This window comes from Panthera leo, chromosome A1 (genome assembly GCF_018350215.1).
Source record: "Panthera leo isolate Ple1 chromosome A1, P.leo_Ple1_pat1.1, whole genome shotgun sequence".
Classification (NCBI taxonomy): domain Eukaryota; kingdom Metazoa; phylum Chordata; class Mammalia; order Carnivora; family Felidae; genus Panthera; species Panthera leo.
This window is the reverse complement of record NC_056679.1, coordinates 225,496,260-225,521,822: the sequence shown is the minus strand read 5'-3', so window position 1 is coordinate 225,521,822 and position 25,563 is coordinate 225,496,260. Positions and strand designations below refer to the sequence as shown.

Here is a 25,563-nt window from a genome sequence, read left to right as displayed (position 1 = left end):
GAGTATCTATTCTAAGAATTACCTTCAGTGATTAAAAAAAAAATCCATGCATATACAACATTGCCATTTTAATATGCTCAAAATATGTCTAAACATAATTCTATTATTCAATACTACTGAAGTTAAGAGATTGCCCATACATGGTACAACCAGAGGGATTTTTAGGCTGTACCAACATTCCTAGGCTCTTCCTTCCAACTACAGGCGGAGGTTCAAGGAACTCGAACACAGACATAGAAGCGAAAGGTTCTGTAGATGGTTCTGCCCTTAAACCCATGCTCTCACCATCATAGCTGAAGCCGCCTCGACACATCCAAGTACTCCAAAGGTGTGCACCACATAATCCCTTCCAAACCACTTTCGAACCTTCTCCCCAGGGGTTTGCATCGTAACTGGAAAAACACTCGTTCCATTTACATCATCCCTATGAGTGTCTTTGCCAGAGGTTTTCTTTCTTAAATAAGTCTTAAATAAACCAAAAATCTCTACTTTTTAGACTAAAAGGGAGACTCAGTTATCTCCAAAAGCATCCTCAAAGGGCTATCTGTTCACTTCATCTCCTTCTGACTTCAGCACTGGCCTACATAATATAAACTGACATTTTTTATTGAATTATAACTGACATGCAATATTATATGAGTTTCAGGTGTACAACACAGTGGTGAGTTTCATCACTGGAAGCTGGTACTTCTTAATCCCGTTCACCTATTTTGCCCATCGCCCTGCCCTCTTCTCTCTGGCAACCACCAATTTGTTCTCTGTAATTGTATGTCTTTTTTTTTTTTAATGTGTCTGCTTTTAAACTGAAATTCCTCATAAGATATTTTTTTCTCCTCGGTCTGGCCCATAAGACCTATCATCATTCATTTTTGTTAATGAGTTAGATAAATATGCATAAAATAGAAAACTAACACAATTCCAATATATAAAGTTGAGGATTTTCTAGGGCTAACACACTAACACTTCTGAACCTTGCTAATGTCAGCTTCATGGCACGTGTTCCTAGCATATTATATCCAGGATTGGAGAACCCTTACAAGCTGGTACATTAGGTTAATTCATTCGTTTCCAATTTATGGCACATTTTAAAGCACACACAGTAATTCTCCTGTACTGAAAGACTTGCCTTGCCAGGGCTCTGCTGTTTAAAAAGAGACATTTCTTGAAGAAATAAGCTGAAATTCATCCATGATTCTGCAATACAGTGGCTGAGCCTTGGTCTTTCATCCGGTTTGGAATTGATAACTTCCCAGCTAAAGAGAGAAAAAGAAAACAACGAGTTTTAGCCGAACTGCTGATGATCCATTCAGCATTGCTTGTTTCAGCAAATATTTCTGGAGCACCTACTATTGGCCACACTCTCTGGAAACGACCTGCGAATTCAGAGGTGAGCCAGCCAGATACCTGCCGGATGAAGCTGATGCCCTGAGAGAAGAGATACAGGCTGAACAACTAGCTACACGATTATCCCATTGCAATGAAGGGATCGCTGAGGGAGAGGTATAGGGTGGGGGCTTTGGGACATCTCTGAAGTCACTTCTGTGCTAACAACATCTGGATTAGTAGTAGTTTATGCCGAGGGCTCGGAAGAGTTCCAAACAGCACAGTACGACATACGAAGAGACCTGGAGCCAGAAGGAGACAGTGACACCATCCCACAGAGCCCCGTGTGTGGCTCCGCAGAGTCGGCCAGAAGAATAACGCTGCCCGAAGCTGGGAAGGTGAGATAGGACCTCATCATACTGGGCCTTGAGGGACTTGTTAGGAACGTTTTGAACCTTAAGGATAGGGAAGCCACAGTGCTTTTAGAGAAACATTGGCATCCATCTTCTGACCATCATCATCGTCATCAACAATGCCTTTTCAATATATATTCTGGTTGGTCAACTCAACAGAGTCTCAAAGTACCTTGTCTTTTTCTACTGTAACTTCTCCCAATCGTCATGGTAGAATGTGTTGGCTATGACGCCTGTGTCAGGCATGTGCTGTGTGTCCCTGCCCTCGTTTTCCGGCAGGGACCTCAATAAGCTAACACCAGTAACAATCTCCCCAGGAGGAAGGCATGCAGACACAGGGCATTCCCTCAAATACAATGACATCGAGTTCAAATCCCACTCTTGCAATACTAACTCATCACGAAAATATACCAGTTCAAACAATCTATCGAGGGCCCCCAAATTCATTCATTTAATGGATAATCATTAGTACCTACCCTGTGGAATCTGCTGCCATAGAGCTAAGGATATGGCAATAAATGAATGTTTCTTGTTAGTGAACTATCATCCGAGCTATGACAGCAAGGGAGTCAGGGTGAGAGGATCTCTGGATTCAAATCCAGTAGTCCTAAGACAAATCAAAACTACCCTGGCCCTTAGATGTTCAACTCCCCAGGGACTGTGTACGTGTAGGTTCTATTTCTTTTTAATATACCTTGAACACTAAGACAATTTGTAGATTAGATAATTAAATTTCCTTTTTTAATACAAATTTTAAGTTATAGTTAAAGAAATGCATTAAAAAAGAAAAAAAATTTTCCTTTTCCTTCCTCTTTATTCCATCAGAGTCAACTAATGCTCTTCCAGAGAGTCACGGAGCTATCATCAGTTCTCCAGGCAGACACTATTCCACGAGGTAGACACCTGCCAAATGATTTCCTGCCTATCATTAGAAACAAACTTTCGCGGACGTTTAGCTGTTAGGGAGAGAGTGGTTTATGTATTCGTTAACTCTACCCTTCTCTTGAATCACCGTTGAGCAAGTCTGTTTTCATTGGTGACCAAATCTAGCACTGGGCTCGCCTACCTCATGAATGATTCCAGACCTATTAAAGGAAACACTAAGCGCACGGAAGCCACCATCTGTAACAGAATTTTGCCAATACGCCTGTTTAATGGGAAAAGATTTTATACAGGAGTGCAAAAACCTCCAAGTGGCAAAGGAAATAAGATTATTAAACTGTGGCCTCCTTTCTGAGAACAATCTGTTGCAAATCGGCTAGGCTAGGCTAGGCCACGCTCTGTTTTGCTGGGACCATACAGTTGACAGAAATAAAGACTTTCATTTCTGTTCCCCGCGCATATTTAGTATTTAAAGATTTGGTTGAGCGGTTTGGCAAATATAATTCTAACAAAAATGAATGAAAGCCTTATAACGAAACGGTTTATCATTCTCTTAAGGATTCAAATGGAATGAATGAACATTTCATATTTTGAATCAAACTTAAAATATATTTTTGTATTTATATAGGATAATGAACAGATAAAGTGAGTTGTGCTCAAGCAATGAAAGGTGAAGTAGCACTGGAAATGAATGAACTCTGTTTATATATGAACCTCAGCATCATAATGTTGAGAAGACAATCGCGGAATAACATACGATATTATTTCATTTATAAAAGCTCAAAATCGTTCTAGCTAAAACATTATTTAGGCAAGGAAATGATTTAAAAAAAAAAAGATTCAGGAAAGTGGTTACCTAAGGCATGGGATGTGTGGGGTCGGTAGGGAATGTGACCAGCAGGACACATGGGAGCTTCTTGGGTATTGGTCATGTTCTATTTCTTAACTTAGATGAAGGTTACATGCAAACTTGACTTACTACTGTCCTTTAAGCTACACACACACATGCACACACACACAGATGTATACATACATGGCCTTTACTTGAAAATTTGTTGATACTTAAATGTATAATCATGCTTTTTATTTAATGAATAACATTCTAATATGAGTATATCTCACTTCACATTCCATAGTCAAAATAAAAATGTTGCTTAAGTTTTTGACTGAGTTTATTTGTGAAGCAAACATAATATTTCTGCTAGCGAAAGCCATAAAAAAGTTTTTGAGTAAGTTGTACTTTATAGATGCTGAAACCCTGTTCTAATACTGCCTTTAGGATTCATATCTCAGAAGTGACATGACATTTCTGTACAGTTTTCACTATTCTAGTAAGTAAATATCCTAAAATTGGAAAGGAGCCTAGTCTAATACTAAATTAACTAAAATTACCTAAATTATCTCTATAGAAATAATGTTATGGTGAAGTCTTCATACAGTTTAAGGTGCTTAATACATATCACAATGACGTAACTGATAATTTTGTCTTACATTTAAGGATCTTACCTATTTTCCTAGTGGGATTCAGGTGGATATGAATAAAACTCAGTATCCATTCATCCACTACCTTATTCATTTCTTCGATTAAAAGTTATCAAGTTCCCCCTTGGTCTTACATTATACTCAGTGTGTTTGCTATTCTAAACCAACACAAACTGAGTACCCGTAGCCCTGTCCCTCTCTGTGTCTACTTGGTGAGAAGGAGAAAAAAAAAAAAAAAAAAAGAATATTCAATTTGCAAATATTTTCCATAGCCATACAAGGACACTTTTATTAAACTACCTCCCCTTTGGAAAAAAGGCTTATGTGACAATATTTTAGGGCAATAAATTCCATGGTTATTTATATTTGTATTAACATAATAACCTTAAATAATTGCAATTGATATTTGTGAATTATTGTTACAATCACAAACAGAAATGAGAAATCTATTGTGTAAAACATGAAAATATTATCTAACCAAACAGGTTGTGAAAAGAATAATAAATGAGGAAAAAAATGTATAGGTCATGCTGACTAAAATTTGGTGGAAATATGTATGATTTTAAAAATATCCAAACCAAAAGCTAAGAAGAGATACCACTCCACTCTTCTTTAAATGAAACATGCGCCCAGAAGAGTTACTCTCTTGGAATTTCATAATAGTTTTAAAATGTCTAGCGAGTACTCCTGAGTACCACTGGAACATACATTTCTACTGTCTTCCATTATATATGGTCTACCATTAATGGATGTCATGTCACCAAATTTCAATTTAGGTAACAGAGCTACATAATGTATCACTGAATATCTAACATAGTAATAAAATTTAGAGTGAAACAGGGCACTTAATGTCAGCTTTTCAAAGTCTTATTTTGCAGATGAGGAAAGTGAAACCCAAGTCTTCTCAGCTAGTTCGGGGCAGAGTCATGACCTGTGGCCAAGACTCCTGATTTCCAGTAGTTCTTGTTCCTTTAAAACATGTGCCCTCTTCAAAGACTGGGTAAATCCAGTGACCTCCCTTGAAGACACGACATGTAATTTAGAACAAGGAGGAACATCCTATGTTCCCCCTCACTCTTTTCCAGAGTAGAGAGGAATGAGGCGTGACTGACCAATATCAACACGGCATCGTGAGGACCCACCCTTTCCAGGAAAAAAAGAACACTTCCTGTGCAGAATCCAAATACTTAGCAGAGACTAAGATTCATGCTTAGCGATTGGCTGATGTTTGAACACAGACGATGTACACGTACACACAGAGTTGCTACATAATGAAACTCTAGGTTTTCCTGGAGAGCCTCATCTGGAAAACACATGGCCAGAGAAAGGATCTCCTGTGAATATTGGATGATGCTGGGGAAACAGATCTTTTACATGGTGTGTGGCTGTCTTCCCACCATCCTTGGCGCTGATCAGCACGCAATGTAAAGCCCAACTAACATAAACAGAGGTTTACAAACAATTTGAGGCTTTACTGAATTCTTAACCCAAGACTGTAAGTCTTCTAAGATTGAAGCTCATCCGAGGGAGAAAATTAATTACTAATGGCTTCAGTATAAGATTCCAGGGTTTATCTCTTTCCCCTTTAGTTTGAGAGAGAACATGCATTTTCCAGTAAGGTTCCTTGGTCCTTCCTCCCCACCCCCCACCTGACCCCCAGCTGTCTTCCAGCTTTCTCTGTCACTCATGCCCCCCTTAAGGAGTGAAACTGCTGCATGTTCCAGCCGCAAGATAAGGATCAGTTAAGAGTCCCTCCCTCATGACCGTTCTCCCCAGCTTCCCATCCTCTTGGTGGATCCAGTTCAAGTGGTTTCCCTGTCCCCTCATGGCTTTCAAATGGGCTTTGCCCAAGGATCTGCAGACGTGCAGTGCTTTCAAGAAAAGGTACCCAAGCTAAGGCCCTGGCAGATTCCATTTAGTTACCATCTCCTTCCAAATAACAAAAACTAAAGGGCGGATTTTTAACAAAGCACATTCTGCATGGGCAAGGTAAGCAATTATTTGCCAAAGAACCCTGAGCCAGGTGAAGTGCTTTCTCAGCAGCTGAAGAATTTATGGTTTTACCTGCCTGCGAAAGTCTAAGGAGAATAAAAATGAGGAAGATGGCTCCTTAGACAAGCAGCCTCACTTGGTCACAGAAGGGAGCTGAAGCTTCCTAGTAGAATTTAAAGCCAATATCCTTCTTTCTGCCATTCTTTCTGCCTCCATATCCTTATTAGAAATCGATTAAGTATGTACATTAGGGGATCTGGCCAAATTAATCCCTTTAGACAGTTCCCACACTGAGTGTGTGTGAACCCCTAGGGCACTGTATAAATAGCAGGCCTGGGGTAAAAAGCTCAGAAATCTACATTTTTAGTAAGTGTCCCAAGTGGTTCAGAGGCAGCTATTTCTAACCCAAAGCACCACTGCAAGAAATACCCCCATGAGAAAGTTACATAGAAATCCTGGTTCAAAAACAGAGACAAGAGGAGAATTTGCTTTAGGCAAGATGAAATATTGGGGATCCAAGACCAAAGAGGCTGGAGATGGCAGGACAGAGTGTGGGGGAGTCCAGCCTGCAGAAAGAATGTTGGCCATGTCCGGGGGTCCTGGTCTTCAGCTGAGGGCTATGGTACACGTGCATGAGGAGGAACACGCCATCAGAAGGGATGAGGGGGAGCAGGCTCCTGGGTCCTGGACTGGGAATCACACCTGGTCTCACTGACCAGAGGGGAAAACCTCAGAAGTCACAGACGTCGGGTAGAATACTCAGAAGGGTCTTGCATCAGTAGCAGAATAATTAGTCTTCTCTAAAGGCTGCTCTGACCATAAAAGCCTTAAAAGCAAGCTCCAAAAGGATCAAACTGATTGAAAGTAATCTCACTGTGTCATGTGTAGAAATACAAAGTGGTGAATTTTTGTTAAGAGCCAAACAACTCACATGGTCAATATATATCTCAATAAAAAATAATGTCGACATTTTGTATTAAAAGTCAAATTTGTCTCTGTAGAGGTTAATGGCCACAGACATGAAATCTGAAGGCACCTGAATTTTAGAATGCAGCACACAGGCTCCTCCATTAGGGGGTTCTAGAAGACAGAAATGTGACACTCCTGTGCTCTTTAAAAATAGATCGCAATTCAGTAAGAGCATGTGCTAGCAGCCGGTTTCATCTCTTCTGCCCAAAGAGTCTCTGCGCACTAGAATATATAATGCTGAACAAATGGATCTTTGGTAGAGTGCACATAACCTCTCTGTGCACCATTTCCTTTCCGTTCATTTCCCTAAACACGCATGGAGTACAGGGCACGCTGTTAGATGCTGTTCCCAGCTCCGGGGTTTTAGTGATGCCTAAGGCACAGCCCCAACCAGTAAGTGAAAGTTTACATGAGACCTCAAAATAATCCCACACACACACACACACACACACACACACACACACACACACGACACAGAAAACTCACCTTTATAAAATGATATTTACTTGCATCTAGGGCCATTGGGGAGAAAAACAGAACTTAAAACACAGCTGGGGATTGGATGAGCGAGGAGAATCTAAGACTGCCTTTCCATTAGTGTATACTTTACAGGACAATGGATCTTTCTAGCATATTCCAGGGAGCTTTAGTCAAAATATCTTTTGTAACTGGAAGTTATTTTTCTAAAGCAAAAAAAAAAAAAAAAAATAGATTTGTTAATATCTAAAACTTGAAATTCCTTCACATATTTCTGGAGTTCCTTCACATATTTAGAGTTGAGGAGGTCGCTAGCAACGACACACAGGCGAGACCACCCAGGGTGGGTGGAGAGACGGAGAAGGGACAGGGAGCCAGGGTGGGGGCATGCTTGCTTGCGTGAATGCTTCCCAATGGTCTGCTTTTGGTTCTTGATTCTGTCAGGCCCAAGAGAAAGGCCCGGGGCAAAGCCATCCATGGACATCCCTCTGTGGAAGCCAAGGCCCTTCTGCCTTAGGCTGACTTCAGTTTGGTTTCTGGCATTTTCAACACAACATAAAGTGCCATACATTTCAGTAGGAGCAGTGGAGAAGTAGAACATATTTTAAATTATAAGGCAGAAGCAACAATCTCAAAAGAGTTATGGAATGAGATTACGGAGTTCTGTCTTACAGCAGAGGACATTGAGGCCTAGACACATTAACTCCCTTGCTCAAGGTCACAGAACTAATCCCCAATGGAAGAGGCTCCCACTGCATGAAACTGAGAATGCTCCTAATGTGCAGTGAGATGCAGGAAGAACACTCTGGACTGGAAGACGGGGGTCACTGCAAAGATGAGGAGGAAACGACAGTAGAGGAGTAACAAGCGAAGGATCTGGAACCCCTCAATGCCAAGCCGCCGAAATAAAACTTCTGAAACGCAGCTCTGGTTCCCAGGTGAAACTGAGGACCCAGGGGTTAGGATGCCTGTCTTCTGTCTCCACCACATCAGCTGTTTCTAGTTCAGGTCCCACAGAGTGATTCCACAGCGTGTGGCAACGGTGACCATGTCCGCAGTTACCACGCGCTGAGCATTCCTGGGCCAGACACTCAGGAGTTAAGCACTCTGTGCATTTCCCACTGGGTCCCCTCCACCTGAGCCCCAGCCCGGCCGCCATCAGTACCACGCCTGCGAGGCAGGGACTGGAGGGCCTCCAACGTCTAGTTTACCCAAGAGACAGCAGGGGGAAAAGGGGTAGCGACCTGCCAGAGCCCCTGCTGCGGACAGCGATGGCATCTTCTCAAACGAGAAGGGTCTTTGGCAACAATTTTCAATTGTAATTTATGTTTGTCAGGTTGGCTTCCCCATTAGACTTTCAATTCCATAAAGGAATTCACAGGCACGGCTCTGTCTTCGGCAGCTAACAGAGCTTGACATCGATGAGGCAATAAAACATTGAATGAATGGGTGTGCGCAATAAATGCAAATTAAGATGAAAAAAGAGTATCAAATGTAGTCGGCGGTGGTTATTTAGCGACACCGTGCATGCTTTTTATGGACTTATCTTAATGCTTCTATACCTGACACAGCAGCAACAATTAGCATGTATTCCCTTAGACACATAAAAATATACAAAATAATCGACAAAAAGCCCTAAAAATTTGGAAACCAACTTTCATTTATATGGAATAGTTTTCGATTCTTTTTCTTGCAAAGGGAGAAGTTCGTTGTTCTTGCGATGGACAGTTCTTGCAAACTGTCTTCAAAATTAGGCAATTAGGGGAAGTATGTCTCCTTTATTCCAAGAAGCATTCTAAACTGGAAATCAGTGGTTTGTGTAGAATTCCTCCTGGCAAAACGCGGGTCCTAATGTTTGACTTCTCCATGGGGATCCCTGAATCCACGAGCGCCTCCTGCAGACACGACCCTCACAGGACTCGAGAGCATTTGTGACGCCCACAGAGTATAGGACTGGGACCCTGTCAACTTGAGTGGGCCAGAATGCCAAGATCAACAAATATCCAACCTTCACATGGGCCAGAGGAAAAGGAGTCCCTTTTTCATTTTTGTTGGGCAACCTCAAGTCACTGGAGAACATTTTCGGATATTATTTCCTCTCTCTCTCTCTCTCTCTCTCTCTCTCTCTCACACACACACACACACACACACACACACACACACACACATTTCTAATCACTTTTTAGATTTTCCACATCTCCAGGAACTCATACTGCAATACTCACCTCCAAAGATGGTTAGAAGGATTCTGTCACACTACCTCTGGAGAATATACCTTATTTCACACTCTTTGATTTTATTTTTATTCATAGGAGTTACAAAGGGAAGCCAAACAATATTTTTCGGGAAGTTGACTACGTCAGTATCCCTTATCGGCAAACTTTTTAAAAAGATCAGTTAGAGCCTAAATTGTCCCCTACCAACCATGACATATGGTTGCTTCTACCATCACACCTATAAATACGCCTTGGCCGCGAGCCCGATGTAGCTTTTCATTCTCGGCTAGTGACTAACGGTCTCATGCTCTCTGCGGTAGAGAACATCTGTTGATGTTAATTCCTGTCAAATTTTTCTTAGAAAGGTCAGTCAATATCCAGTTACAGATTTTAACATTTCTTAGTGCAACGTGCTAGAATTTTTCTGAATCCCGTGGATACATAATATGTTCCTCCGTGTGCATGCGTGTTCGCGTGAGTGTGTGTAGGCAGAGAAACAAAATAGAAACAGAGATCTGTTTCTCTGCACAAACACTCACAGAATTAGAGCCGTGACAAAGCAAATAAGATGTGTCAACCAGAGGATTAAGTAAGCAAACACGAGATTAAGAAATTACATAGCACTCAACTTGAAACCTGCACTTTCTCAGACCAATTAGCCACGTGAGCAACTCCTCGCGAGGCCAGGGACCAGGAGGCGCCACCGGAGTGCCGGCTTCTTGTGGCCCGAGACGCTGAGCCTCACCTTCCTTGGGGCAACACAGTGTTCTATTTGGGGCTCTCTTTTTATACCAAGTTTCGAACGAGTCAGAGGTGAGTCACTTTGGGAAAATGTCCCTTTCCCCTTCCAGATCAATCCTTTTTGTTGTTGTTGTTGTTTATTTATTTTTGAGAGAGAGAGAGAGAGAGGCAGAGAGAGAGAATCCCAAGCAGGCTCCACACTGTCAGCACAGAGCCTGACGCGGGGCTCGAACTCACGAATCGTGAGATCATGACCTGCGTCACCCAGGCATCCGCCCACCCCCATCAGTGATAATCTGGAAGGCTGGCACTCAACCGCCATCACTCAACTTCTTGTGTTATTCTGGTTTCTATGAACAGATGCCAGTCCGACATTATTTTTCAGGGTTTTCAATTTTGTTAACTTTTCAACAAGTAGACTTTCAGCAGGCCGGGCGAGAACAATTTAAATTCCATTACTAGCTCCGAACAAGCGCCCACTTGACACAGGCACGAGATTAAACACCCTTTCGTTCGTGAATGCCAAGATTTGCTTCAATCACGGGCCCTGGGGGAAGAAAAGGTTCTGCTTTAACCCCAAAGGGCGAATAATAGCTGGGATTCAAGAAACATTCCTCAAGGAAAACAGAAACTGTGATGGAGAGGTGAGTTTGCTGATTCAGATAAACGCCTTTCTTTGCATTCTACTCATGACTCACAATTTCCAGTGAAGTATAATCCAGAATCTACTGCCGCTGGAGTCAAAAGTTAACATCCCTCCTGTTTCTTTCGCTTTTGGCAGAGTTATAGGAAACCAAAATTTCTGTGGCAATACAAAAGAACACATTTCTTACAGTGCAAAGACTGTCATTAGCAACAGAGCTCCGAGTTTTGTTTTCCAGAGACCTTACCCGCTGCACTGGGCCTGAATACGCAGGTACGAGCCAAACAGACTGAATGATCAAGTTCCGCCCAAGTGCTTTTGTGATGAAGGCCAATTAAAATTAATTTTGCTTGCATAATTCGTTGTCAGTCCTTGTGAAAGAGGGGCCTACCCTGGAGTGTGGCGAACCTGGAGTGACCATCAGTCACTGAGATACTTGTTCAAAGTGTTGGGCTGATAAATTATGGGCCACATTCCCACCTCAGTCCTTTTATTTATTTATTTTTTAATGTTTATTTATTTGTGAGAGAGAGAGTAGGGGAGGAGCAGAGAGAAAGGGGGACAGAGGATCTGAAGCAGGCTCTGTGCTGACGGCAGACAGCCTGATGCGGAGCTCGAACCCACGAACCACGAGATCACAACCTGAGCGGAAACTGGATGTTTAACCGACGGAGGCACCCAGGCACGACCTCCCCGCCCCCACCTCAGTCCTTTAAAAGAATACATCTTTCACTTACCTTCATTTTTAAGCCGGCCACTGGATGACATCAGTGGCTTTTAAAGGAACACACCTTTACCAAGAGGATCATTCTTATCAGTCATAGAAAAAATAAGAATCTCATTATGATTTTTTTTAAAAGCTTACTTATTTAAGTAATCTCTACACCTCATGTGGGGCTTGAATTCATGACCCCGAGTTCAAGAGTCACATGCTCTACCAACTGAGCCAGCCAGGCACCCCAAGAATCTCATTATGATCTTTCTTTTAAATGTTTGTTTATTTTGAGAGGGAGGGGGGTAGGGGCAGAGAGAGGGGGAGAGAGAGAGAATCCCAAGCAGGCTCCATGCTGTCAGTGCAGAGCCAGACCCTGGGCTCAGACTCATGAACCATGAGATCATGACCTGAGTCGAAATTGAGTTGGACGCCCAACCGACTGAGCCACCCCAGTGCCCCTCATTAGGCCGTCTTAATGCTTGCTAAACCTTCAATCTTCTTCCCTCGAGAGCAGATTTTGAGAACAAGCTATTGTGTGACTACTGTGCGCGTTCATGGTAAAACAGTACAACGCCGTACTCAACGATAGCACGCAAGGAAGACGGGTACGTGTTTGGGGGCGTGGAAGGCACAGACCAGAAAGAGGATGGTGGAGGTTACCTTCCTGACATGCTGTTGGATCTGGAAAGAACGTCTGTGAGGCAGAGGGATGTGTTAGAGAAAAGGCAGAAGTGGATAATGGCACATGAAATGTGTTACTCTGGAGGCGGCTTTGCCCCCGGGAGGCTGTGCAGTGGCTGACGGTACGGAGTGGGGACAGACCTCAAAGAAGTTATTGCTCCAAATGACAGGCCCCCTGGGAAAACAAAATGGTAACAATGAATGAATCCAACCTGTATGATTTAGAGAGCGTTTCTGTGGGAATGCATTTCCCCTACTTTCTCCTACCCATGAACTCGCAATAGGAATTCAGCAAATAATGAACTGAAAAGGAGTTGCCCTGTGATGTAGCTGTAAATGAACAGCCATCAGATGATCGTCTTTGTGTCTTTTATGCATAAAAACTTAAAGAGGTCCCCAAAACAGCTACTGAAAGAGTTCCTCCAATACTTCGTTTTCACTCACATTATTAATTTGCTCAGGAAACCTTAGCTTTAAAAATTACCATTCTCTCGTGAGATGTAATTAAGTGCAAATAAATGAGATTCGAATGATGTGGGCTGAACCTCATTATGCCAGCGAGCTGTCCACCCGTCTGCTCTTCATTTTTACCTACTACAGACATTTATCTCCGCCTCCAGAGTTCAAGTTTCTGTCTGGTGTTCAGGAGAAGCTGATGGTGGCTATGTGTGTCTTATGTGTGGGTTGACTGCCCAGCCAGAAGGCTGGAGACCATCTGCTTGCCCAGTATTCTTGCCATATCTAGGACGTCACCTTCAAAACATCAGATGTCACAGCAAAGTGACGTGTGTGTTCACACCTAGCACAGATCCCTCTGGCACCAGGTTATATCCATGCCCCTTACTCCTCTCACTCCAGGTCATAGTTCCCTGGATTTGCTGGTCAGCAAAAGGTATGGCATAGTTGACTATTATTCCATTATTATTTTCTTCTTCTTCTTCTTCTTCCTCCTCTTCTTCTTCTTCTTCTTCTTCTTCCATTTTCTGCTTGTCCTTTATAATTTAAGTATGTGAAGTAGACTTGATAAGATCCTTGAGCAAGATGAAACAGCTCTTTGATCAACCTCCATCATTTACTTTTCCTATGGGACAACTGTCTAGAACCACAAGGACAAAACAGCTGGGAAGCAGCATGTAACTGGGCCTGGACGTTCCAAGGGCGTCTCCACCCAGCTAAGTAGATTAATTAAGTGGTGCTAAACATTTCATGCTGGCCTACTCGGGAGCTCATAACCTTAGGTGAGAGCCATAAAGGTAATGAGTCCTCAGGGAACTCACCACAGCCAAGATGGCACCGAAGGAGCCAGATGGCCAAAGAAAATCACCTGTGGCTCTGAACACCACAAAGACTATTTTAAACAAACAACATGCAATGAAAGACACAGACATAGATAGGTGCTTTAATCACTGCCTTAAAAGATATTCTGTGAAAGATATTCTATATTTTCATCAGAACTGAATCTATCATGCACATTCTTCTCGTTATTTTCTAGCTCGTGTGACCATAATGCATTTTCAAGAAATGGGAAAAAACGGCTCATCAAAATGTTGGGTTCTATAGAAACGAATTGTTTTTAAAGAAAAATACGTGCCATTGCTCCTCGTGTCATAAACAAAAAAGGGCCTTGTCCCTTCTAATTTATGTCATCTTTAACAAAACTATCCAGATCCAACACGGTCTGGGTGACCTCTCTACATATCATAGCCAGCAAACACCTCAGATGCCAAGTATATGATTAGGTTAAGGTAAAAATTAAGTTCGCCCTGAATATATAGCCGGAAAGGCCAAGAATGAATCAACTCTGCCAATTCTGTTATGTATCAACTCTTCAGAATCACAAGAGCAAAGGAAATTGGCATTCCTTTAACAAACTGTGCTAAAGAATGCAGGGATGTAACAACACGCAGATCAGTGACAGGGCAACCACAGAGGCCCCTGGGAGGCCCGACTCCTCTACAGAAGAACTCGGGTTTCTTGGCATTTCTTTTGGAATCATGCCCAGCTCTGAAACACCTCTGGAAATCAGACGGTCCATGGACACTAGTTGGAGTACTGCTGGATGGGATAATCAAGCCTTCTGTTCAAGGATTTGAAACTCCAGAAGGTATCTATCTGTTCATTCACAAAAACTCTGAATAAGTCCTCCACTGCTGTTAAACAAACATTTACGTTCTCACATGAGGAGTATACTCAGAAATCTGTATTAACTTGAGAGAGGACTATTTGAGGCTGGCACTATCCCTTAAAACGTCCCTAGTGATACCGATGAGAAAAGGAATCTTCTAGACAGACAGTGGCTATCCGTGACACTCCAAGTACTAATGTCAAAGTGCCAGATCAGGCCAAAAAGGCTTCCCAGCAAACATGCCTCCTAATAAGCTGAGAAAGGCCTAGTCTAGTTCCATTTTCTGAGGCTGTGAGGATATGTTAAATGTTTATGGTCTTGCAATGGAGAAACTGAAAGCCATATAAGGAATTTCGTCCTTCCTTTACAATGGCTCGCTGATTTCCAGGCGCTCAGATGCCCTGCTGGCCTGCCTTCTGCAGACTCAGTCAGCTTGATCTGTGAGGGTGGCTTACATGCTGCAGACTTCAATTTCTTTTGCAGAGTCAGTAAAACATACAAGTAGAAATTCTGTGTTTGGTCCAAGCAGGAAACTATGATTTCCTTGGAAACATGTTGCTGGAGATTCCAGAGATGGGGTTAGAATGTAAAGGCAGGGGCGCCTGGGTGGCTCAGTCAGTTGACTCAGGTCATGGTCTCGTGGTTCCTGAGTTGGAGCCCCGCGTCGGGCTGTGTGCTACAGCTCAGAGTATGGAATCTGCTTCAGATTCTGTGTCTCGCTCTCTCTTTCTGTCTCTCCCCTACTCGCACTCTGTCTCTCTTTCTCAAAAATGAATAAATGTTAAAAAGAAGAGGAGGAGGAGGAGGAGGAGGAGGAGGAGGAGGAGGAATGTAAAGGCAAATTGACCAAAACCAGTGGGTGCTGTAAACCTCAGGCCCTAATTACCTGGGAGTGTTTAAATATTCCTTTCTCAGCTTTGCATCATGGGATTTACAAAGGCTATCATATCCCATCCTTATGTGTTGCAAACAGTGGTCACTTTCAAGCCGGTCTTTCAGGATTAGGTAACGTCTTCCTTCCCTTCTCTAGGATGGTATAGGTTATATATTAATTCTAAACCATATTAACAAGAAGTTCATATGACTATTCTTAGACTCAGGGTACAGCTTGGATGCTCTCTGGGGACTGACACCCAAGCAGTATACTCTTGGGGATTCAACTCAGTCCAATAAATATTAGCTCGCCTATATGTGCCGGCGGGGGGGGGGGGGGGGGGGTTACAAAATTACCAAATGAGTTAGGGCTTGGAACAAAGATTGGTGTTCTTGCATAAAACACATCCCCATGAATGAACCATGATTTCTCGTTTCATTTATTTAAAGAGGCCCAAACATTTAATGACAAATCGAACAACTCACATAAAGGATCATTCCACATTTCTATGCCCATCCCCCACCAACCTTTTTAGTTGTTTGTTTGTCCGCTTTTTTAAAAAGGCTGGATTAGCAACTTCTCTTCCTCTCTCAAATGCATTCACCTTAGTTTTCATAGAGGTAAATAGTCATATGGATGAGGATGTAAGCTCACCTATCCTATCCAATGTCAAAATGACAGTGGTTTCAACGGGAGCAATGTCATTTCTCCCTCATATACTGCAGGGCATAGTGGTCCGGGGCTGATGTGAGATCTCCATGATGTTCGCGACCCAAGCTATTTGCATCTTTTTGCTCAGATACTCTCAACATCGCATGGTCCAAGGCCATCAACTACAGCTCCTGCCACGCCATCCACGTTGTAGCCACCAGGAAGGGGAAAGGGAAGCAGAGAGCACTCCTTTCCTAAAGGTCATGCCTACAAGAGGCATGCGAAGCTTCCGCTCACCTCCTGCTGGCTGGAACACAGCTACGTGGCCATACGTAGCTGCAAGAGAGCCCAGGAAATGTAATTCAATGACTGGTGGTATCATTCGACTAGAACCTGGGATGCTATTTCCAGAGAAAGGGAAACTGGCTATTTGGGAACACCCGGCAGAATCTCCTACAATACTCCCTTGATTTTTATTTCATCAACTTACCTAACTTGTAATTGAGAAATTATGCAATTACAATAGCATTAAGAGACTGGAGAATAAACACACTGCGTTGCTAAGAACACAACTCAAACGGTGGAAGCAAGTGCACAGTAGACAAACATTTTCTGTAAAGGGCCAGATAGCAACTCTGTCATTACAGCACAGGGACAGCCAAAGACAACATGCAAATGACAGAGCGTGGTTGTGTTCTGCCAACACGTGACCTACAAAAACAGGCTGCAGTGTGGACGTGACCCGTGAGCTGCACCAGTCTGCCAGGTTCAGGGCGTCAGGGGCCTGAGCCCCCGCCACTACGCGGCAGTGATGGAAGCCGTTGATGAACTCAGCCAGCTAACTGGGAACTGTGCAGAAAACTTGGGCTACAAGAATACCTCCCATGTATCGTGCATGCACCAAGTGCTAGGAAGTGCAATAAGGAGTTTCATTACGTTCTCTCTAATCCTCACTTCAATCTGATAAGGGGGGCAGGATACCCCCATTTTCCAGAAAGCTGACACAGCCAAGAACGGGCAGCACCAGGATCAAAACCCAGGTCTTGCTGGCTCCAACCCGCCCGCCTTGCAAGCCACTGGACAGCAGTGAGATGCAAGATAGCCCTCCTGTTAATAATAAATGAAATTGAAGCACACGATTTCTTGTATCACTGGTGAAGCTGTTACATATGCCAGATTGGACTGGAAGTATTACGGTGAGAAAAGTTTCCTTCTGATCTTAAAATAGACCTTGTTCTAGAAGTTTATCCAGGTTTTAGCAAAGAGACATCTCACCCTCAGGTTCTTCCCAGGTAAAGCTGCTAAGGTCTCAAACTTTAGAACGTTGTTAACTAACGGGAAGGAAAAAGTCAAAGTGCCATCAACAGTCTTGAAAGCTTTGAGAGTCTTTCAAAATTTATCTAAATTAACACAGACCATTGTTATAGCCATACTCCCCATCCACACCCTGACCCCCTGTGCTTCACTCACACAACTGCTCTGCCCTCCCCGAAGCATGACGGACCACACTGATCTGGCATAACACTCTTTCCAGAACTTTCTTGACCAGGACTCCCAATCCTTATCAAAACTCCAGGCACCCTTTCCAGTTCACAGGAGCTGGCATGAGACAATAAAGACTTGTGCCATCAAATCTTCAACACTTGCCTCAACAGCTCCCCACTTTCCCCTCTGCTGTTCCCAAAAAGGGATTATCAGTTACTTCTCTTCTCGTCAGTGCCAATGTTGGCTGTGTCTTACTTTACTGAGCACATCTCTTCTTGTTTGAGCAAGCCAGTAGATTCATTCTAGGTTTATAACTTATCTACATGTGTGTTCCTTTTATAACAAAATCTACATCTCGAAATCTTCCTTAGCACAAACAAATATGCTTCTAAAAGGAAGTGTCCAAAATATCTCTGAATGGAGAAACTACGACTATTTACAATTCACGTTTGGTCCAATGACTTTGGAAGGAAATTTATCTGCCACTTATGCTACAAGCTACTCCAGAAACATTCTGTTAACGTCTGACGAAAAGGGAGCCACGTTGAAACATACATATGCCACATAATTTGTGATTCCTGCCTACAGGAATAGATATGCTCTAAGCAGTAGACACTAGTAATTTCCAGAAAAATAGAAACTCGCTTACAATCTCCTCCCCTTATCTGAAAATGGAGTTTATAGGTATAATTTTTATAGCATAATATGAAGATGCTCCACTGATAGATAGGTTTGTTTTCTCTTCCAGAAAGAAAGGCATTTACCTACATTTCAACTAAAACACCACCGTGAGAGGTCCCTGCCTGAGTCACAGAGCACTGTTTGTGCACAGCTTCCTGTTCTGTTTACAGCTGGCAAGGAGGCCACATTCACCCTGGGATGATTATGTGACGCTCCCTGGGCACTGCCACACGTGTGTGGGTACCCAACTCCGGAGCACCAGTCTCCACCCTTGAGAAGCAGCAACCCTACATAAGTCAGTTACCAGGGAGAGGGGACATTTGGGGGTTCGAGTCTTTCCCTAACCTCTTCCACATCAGACACTCAAAATGGCAGTCCTCTCTTCTAAGGCAAAGAATTCAGAGTGTGGCCATTCCTCCCCCAATACTGCTAAAGCCACAGAGCAACATCCTTAATAGAACTTGGTGGACTTTACCCAGTGGGTGACAATCATACCCAGGGCAGGCCAACCCCACGCAAATTTGGCTGAAGTAGGGAAGAGAGCTTGGCCTGGCTCGGAAGGCTCATAGGAGCCTCCTTCCAAGACCGTTACTTCATCTGTATCCCTAATGAGGGGATTAGCTAATTCCTGTGAAGCACGGTCACACACCTGTCCTCTTGACCACCACCTCACTTATGCTTTCTTCCAGGGACGTCCGGGACACTCTCTACCCCCACTGTTTCCCAACTTCTGCACCAGAACACTTTGTGACCTAGACGTCCTGCCACGTGTTGCTATGTACAGGTTTTGCCAACGTGGGACTCAGGAGATGGCAGGCCATGCGGGCGAGAGAAGGCAGTTCCCTGTGTGAAGGTCCAAGGGGAGCATGGGGATTTAAGAGATAGTGGAGGAGCGAGGGGAGGAGAGAAAATGAGGAAAAGCACAGGCAAGGGCAGATCAGGGGTAGACCCGTAGTGCCAGACTTCCTCTCACTCGCAGAAGACACTGAATGAAGGAACATTACTCTGGCCAACGAGCCAGAAGCCAAGAAGTCCCCAGGAGGCCATTTTTATTTTCCCATTCAGGGTTTACAGGTGGTTTCACAAGAACCGCTGGGAAAAAGAAGAGAAACAGTTTTAACTCACTTCTGCCTGGAGGTCTTTCCTCTTGAGCTTAGGACGCCTCCTATTAGCCATTCTTACTGGGTTGCCAAGCGGCCCAACAGCCCCAGACACAAGCTGAAATCCCTGAATTTTAGTTGAAAGAGAAGTCTGCTGAAGAAAATGACTGATTTTCAAAGTGACCTTTCTTTCAGCACTGCCAGCTGATGTCCTATTTTCTCAAACACAAAGCTGAGGCATCGTGTTCCTGTCTCCCTGTCTCCATCCCTTGACGAGCCTCTTCTAGAACTGAATAGCTTTTTGTCTCCTGGTCCAAGTTAAGAATGAGGCAGATGGAACTCTTAATTTCCGGTTTCTTCATATATGTGTGTATCATTAATTTGTGTCTGGCAGAGGCCACCCTCTTGGTAACTACTGTGCCTCACCACCCCCCCCCCCCCCCCCCCCCCCCGCTCACGAAAGATTTGAGGTTATTGATAGAAGTACACAGAAAACAAGAGATGCCCTTGGACAATATGATGCACCTTCATCCAGGAGATGCGACCCCACACAGCCTGGAGTCAGAGACAAAGACGGCCTCCGGGCTCGCTCGGCTGGATGCCTTAGTGCACAGCCTATGTGGCCATGGGGCAGGAGGGGGTGGGCTACGAGACCTGATGGGAAAGAAAATCAGAAATCCCAGGGGGAGGGGACATGTGTTCCAGAGGGTTCCGATAACTTGTTAGAGATGAGCTGTAATTTTACCTCCAAATGGCTAAATCAGAGATGGAAATACGATCGTTTGCAAGATCACAGGTGCTCACAAGCTTAAAAACAAACCACCTGGACAAAAGACACGTGCATGTCCTGAACCTGAACTTCCTCTTGTGGATACTCAGCTCAGTGAAAGATGTGTTGCGCAGACCTCCTCGCTTCCCCCAAAAGAGGTAAATACTCTCACTCGGCACATGCTCACTTGGGTTAAAGCAATCCTGGGAAGGGCCAAAACACTGCGAATCAAACACACAACCCTCACGGCCCTATTCCAAACAGAAAGAACACGCAGACCATCTAGACCTGACCAGCTAGGATTGCAGTGGGCAATTCTGCAACCATCCCGGGCCAAGCCACCACCTAGACAGAGCGGATGGCCTGCACATGTTGTGAATCCTTCATATAGGTCATGACGGGCGATCTGATATTCACAAGGATGGGACCACAGACAGCTAAAGTGCTTTCAGTAGAGAGTGACCTATTTCATACTGCTCAAGGCAGTGTTTAACTTATGTATTACTGCTATTAACTACTTTCTGAGGACTTACAAAGGAGCCATTCGCTAAACTAAATATTTAGTGTGGGTTACCATATTTGATCTATAAAACAAACCTATAAAGTAAGCATTATTATCCCCATTTTACTGATAAAGTAAGAGGTTAAGAAACTTGCCCAAGGTCACCAAGCTAGTAAATGGTGAGCCTGGGACCAGTAGCCAGGATTGAAAAAAGTTTTGCATAATTCCAAGACCATGCCTATAGTCACTCTACAGACTGGTTAAAATAGTTGAGTGCTTATGCCTAAAGATATGAGCTTCAGCTGATTGGAAAGCTATTCTATACAAGTAAGTATATTCATCAAGAAACAAGACCACTGGACTCCTCTGTTAGGAAGAAATGTCACTGGTTTGTGATTCTGTTAAGGGGCCAGATAAACAGCTTCACCATAGATATCTTCTCAAATGAGAAATGATACATATTTCATAAATATTAAGTAAACATTTTTTTCTTTTTACAAGTTTTAAAATAAAGCCCCCAAATTCTTTGACTTTCTTCCCAAGAAGTGAGGTCCACTTCCTCTCTCTTGAACTCTAGATTCCTTGGTTGTTTGACCAACAGGGCATGGTGGAAATGTTTCTGGGTCCAGTCCTCAGGAAACTGGCAGCTCGTATTTCACACACTTTGATCAAACAATCCCCAAATTAGAAAAAAATTAAGTGGTATACATCACTCACGTTTTCATGACAAAATAATGTTCAATATACTATTGAACGTTATAACAGGTATGGAAAAATCCAAAGATGAGAATATTTTGCAGGCATTAAAAAATGCTTCCCAAGTGTTTATATGCCACTGGGGAAATGCCGATGGGGGGGGAAGAAAAACAGTATACAAAATTGCACATTATCTTATACGATTACCATAACTATGCCAAGAAAATCCGTCCAAAGTGCTACAAAATAAAACCTAACAGGATTTTTTAGAGTCATAAGACAACAGACGATCCTTTCATCTTCTTACTTACTTTTCCCCATGCTATTTTTATTTCCCCACAGGAAAAGTTATAACATTTGCACCCAACACACTTCCTTGGGACCCAGACGTACACAGTGAAGAGACACAGGAAGACAACTGAATGGCTCTTGCCACAGATCTGCTCATGAGGGGACAGAAGGCTGGGAGTAAGCAAAGCTGACACAATGGGCTCCTCCTCTGTCAGGAGAGCCCTGGGACATATCTCTCCATGCCCCAGCACGCAGCAGCTGGGCCAGCATCTGAAGCCAGGGACCTTGATCACATTTGGGGGATGGCAAAGAATGTCCCCCCGTGTTTGTAAAATAGAAATCAGCTTTCACAGGAGCTTGATTAGCAAAAGCTTTGGTGGTCAGGGCGGGGGGGCGGGGGGGGGATGCTTCAAAGTTTGGAGAAGGGTGCTGCCCGTTAACGGGCGATCAAGAGATCTCACACATAACCAACCCACGTTGCAACAAGGACAGACTGCGTTGTTCCCCATGTTCTTAATCAGTTTCAAATATTAGCCCAGCTGGGTCAAAGCAGGATTTCACAAGTGGTAAACATTTTCTATGCCTGAGAGAGATTTTCCATGACTGTGTTGGAGGATGGAAGAGAACTGAATCACTAATTCCTTCAACAAACCTTTACTGAACGCCTCATATTCCCCGGGGAATATAAACGAGGGGGAAATAGCATGGTTAGAACTCAACACTAACTCTTACATCAGCCCCCAATCACTTTGTGTGCTGGTGTCGACCCGCTCCAGCTTGCCAGAACCAATTTTGGGCATCTTTTCCCAATTCCACTTTTGGTGACCTCAGGTGGGTGGCCTCACAAGGGATCAACAAATGCTTAAAGATCAGAGCTTCCCCTCCCCCATCCCTCCCCCCCCCAAGAGCCGGATGTTAAACATCAACCAGCACGGCATTCCCAGCAAGGCTCAATGAGGGGCTCTTTCATACTTGTCTCACTCACTTCCCGCTACTCTCTCCTTCGTCCGTGTGTGCCAACCATATTGCCCTTTCTGAACATCAAGCCCACCCAGTGCCTCACCACCATCTAAATATCTGTGTCTAACTTCACAGGCTCAGTCCGCTGCTTGCCTTCAAACAGCAACGCCTTCGCTTAACTGCTGTGCGAACCAGTCCAGCACAAGGCAGCATGATCTGGGAGCAATCGAAATTGCTATTACACAGTTACGGTTTTAGAGGCTCAGTGGCCTTCTTCAATCAAATTTTTAAGGCTTTATTATGTCATATGATGAGGCAAATAACAATGCTTCAGAGAGTCCCCTGTGAGCAGCCAGTATTTTGTTTCCTAATCACTAAAAATGCACATTGTCCTTTTGATGACATTCCACTTACTGGGTAAGGATTAGGTCTGGGTAAAACATAAGCAGATGCTTCTGGACAATCTAAAGACAACTGCTGCCTGGGATCTTCAAGGGGCCGTCCTATCAGTGAGCTTTCCTTGTCCCATGGTTAGCAAGATACTAGTCACCCTTCTTTACCATGGATTTACGAGCTACTTGTGCAAGTAAAATGACGCTGGAGCCTGTCACACACTCAGAGCCCACCCCACTGGGTCAGACTCTGTCTGAAGTTGCTCTCTTCTGGGGCGCCTGGGTGGCTCAGTCGGTTACGCGTCCAAGTTTGGCTTAGGTCATGATTTCACGGTTCGGAGTCTGAACCCCGCCATCAGGCTCTCTCTCCTGTCCGTGTAAGCCCGCTTCGGATCGTTGTCCCCCTCACCCCCTCTCTGCCCCTGCCCCGCTCGTGTGCGCACACTCTCTTTCTCAAAAATAAACATACATACATAAATAAAGTTGCCCTCTTTCTGTGGAAGGTAGAGCCCCTAAGTCCCAGCACCTGGGACAGGGCTCTAGCATCACGCAGGGGACCTGAGGGTGACCACAAACTACCTTCATAAAAAGTGCTGTCTTTAACCTCCAATAGATCAACCTGTATCCTTGGGTTTTCTTGATGTCTGATTTGTACTGATTTCTGAAATACCGATCTGGCTAATTCCCAACTTATGAAGCTGTGATGTTCCAAACGTTAGCATTTTTTACATGTCAGAATCCATGCTTCATGAGAAGTTATACATGGCTCTGAGGTTCTCAGGCCAACTCACAAAAGCGTTATTACCTGATAACGTCGCTGAAGAACACAGGTGGCCCCGTATCCCAATCCCCTTGTTCCAAACCCCTTAATGAATCCTCACCTCTCTAAATAACATCCAGCCTCCTGCCTGACCCAACCTCAGCCTCTTTCCTATGCACTGGCCCCCATCCCTGCACCCCCCTGTTCCTAGCAGGCATCACTGTGCTCCCCTCTCGGGGTCAGTGCTTGTGCTGGGTCTGCCTCCCGGACTGCGGTCTCCCCACACCCCACGTGACAGGCTCCTTCAAATCTCAGCTCAAGGACACCCCCTTGGAGAGGCTTTCGTAAGTGCTCTTTTCCTATCACACACACCAAGCATTCCCCCACATTACTGCTGAGACAATTTTTAGCCCTTAGTATCTAAAATACTCCTTCCTGGGGTGCCTGGGGGGCTCAGTCGGTTAAGTGTCTGACTCTCGAGTTCGGCTCAGGTCATGATCTCATGGTTTCGTGGGTTCGAGCCCTGCGTCGGGCTCCGCCTCACAGAGCCTGCTTAGGATTCTCTGTCTCCCTCTTTCGCTGCCCCTCCTCCCCTGCTCATGCTCTGTCTCTCTCAAAATAAATAAATTTAAATATATATATATATGTACATATATATATATATATATATATATATTCTTTCCTTATTTGTTTTAACTTGTTTAGTGTCTGTCTCCCCCATTCAGACAGTATGTCCTGTGAAAGCGGGGGCCTAACTCATCACCCTGTCACCTGGCACAGGAAGTGGCCTCGATGCAGCACTTAGACACATACAGAGTGACCCACGGATCTCCTGTGGGAAGTGCTCCTATGATAAGGCACGTTTAGTGCTCAGTCTTGGTAGCCTAGGGTCCATCCCCCTTCCTGGCAGCTGGAATAGGACATGTGTCACCTACCTAAGCCTCCCCTCTCCCCATTGCTAAAGACACCTGAGGGGCTACGCTGCTGCCTCCACGATGGAGACCAAAATGAGGTGGGGCAGGAAACCGTGGAGGGCCGGGCCTCTGGCCAGACTGTAATTTTCCTCACATTTCTTGATCCTGTTTCCCTGGTTACCGCCCCCACGTTTTTTCCTTCTCCTCTGGCACCAAGTGCTTCCTGCCTGGGTGTCTGCCTTCCTTACCCTGCTTCGGGATGGCACCTTTCACACCCTCTCCTCTCATCTCCTGACCTTGACACTGGCATGGAGGGTCTGTGGAAGCTCTCACCACGAGCGTCTATTTTTGGGAACGAGATAAACAGCAAGGAGGAGGAGGGTCTCTCCTCTGCCCCTTCCCCTCCCAGGCACGTGTGCTCACGTTCGTCCATTTGGTGAAACAAGATGGTACCCTGGAGCCCGTGGACCCTCCGTGCAGATGGCGGTCGGGCCCGGTGTGCCTGGAGCTCCGCAGCGTTTGGTTTCCACCGATTTCCAAGACTAAATGCAGATTTAGCTCACTGCCTGTTACAAACACTGCCTGTTACAATTCGGGTCGCCAAATTGCAAAATGGGACGAAAGTAACACGAAAAGAGCCTGACTGTGAAATTCAACCAGAACCGGCTGAACGTGAACGCTGAGAACACGTTTTGTCAGCAGCCACAAGCTGTAACAGTTATTTCTCTTTCAGACGTGGCACCAGAGGGAGTTAGCCAACGGCATCCAATCTCAAATACAGCGAGAGCAAAATTCCCCCTCAAGTGTAGTATTTTATTTCTGGCCTAGC

At 44.3% G+C, this 25,563-nt stretch overlaps 1 protein-coding gene across 2 annotated transcripts in view; it reads right to left on the bottom strand.

Moving 5' to 3' along the window:
* RETREG1 (reticulophagy regulator 1) overlaps window positions 1-25,563 on the bottom strand; it is a 129,982-nt gene that overhangs the window by 10,978 nt on the left and 93,441 nt on the right. For both annotated transcript variants that reach the window (XM_042952907.1, XM_042952912.1), the window contains one exon: window positions 1,127-1,253. In XM_042952907.1, the coding sequence (XP_042808841.1) occupies window positions 1,127-1,253 (127 nt within the window). The remainder of the gene's footprint in view (window positions 1-1,126; window positions 1,254-25,563) is intronic.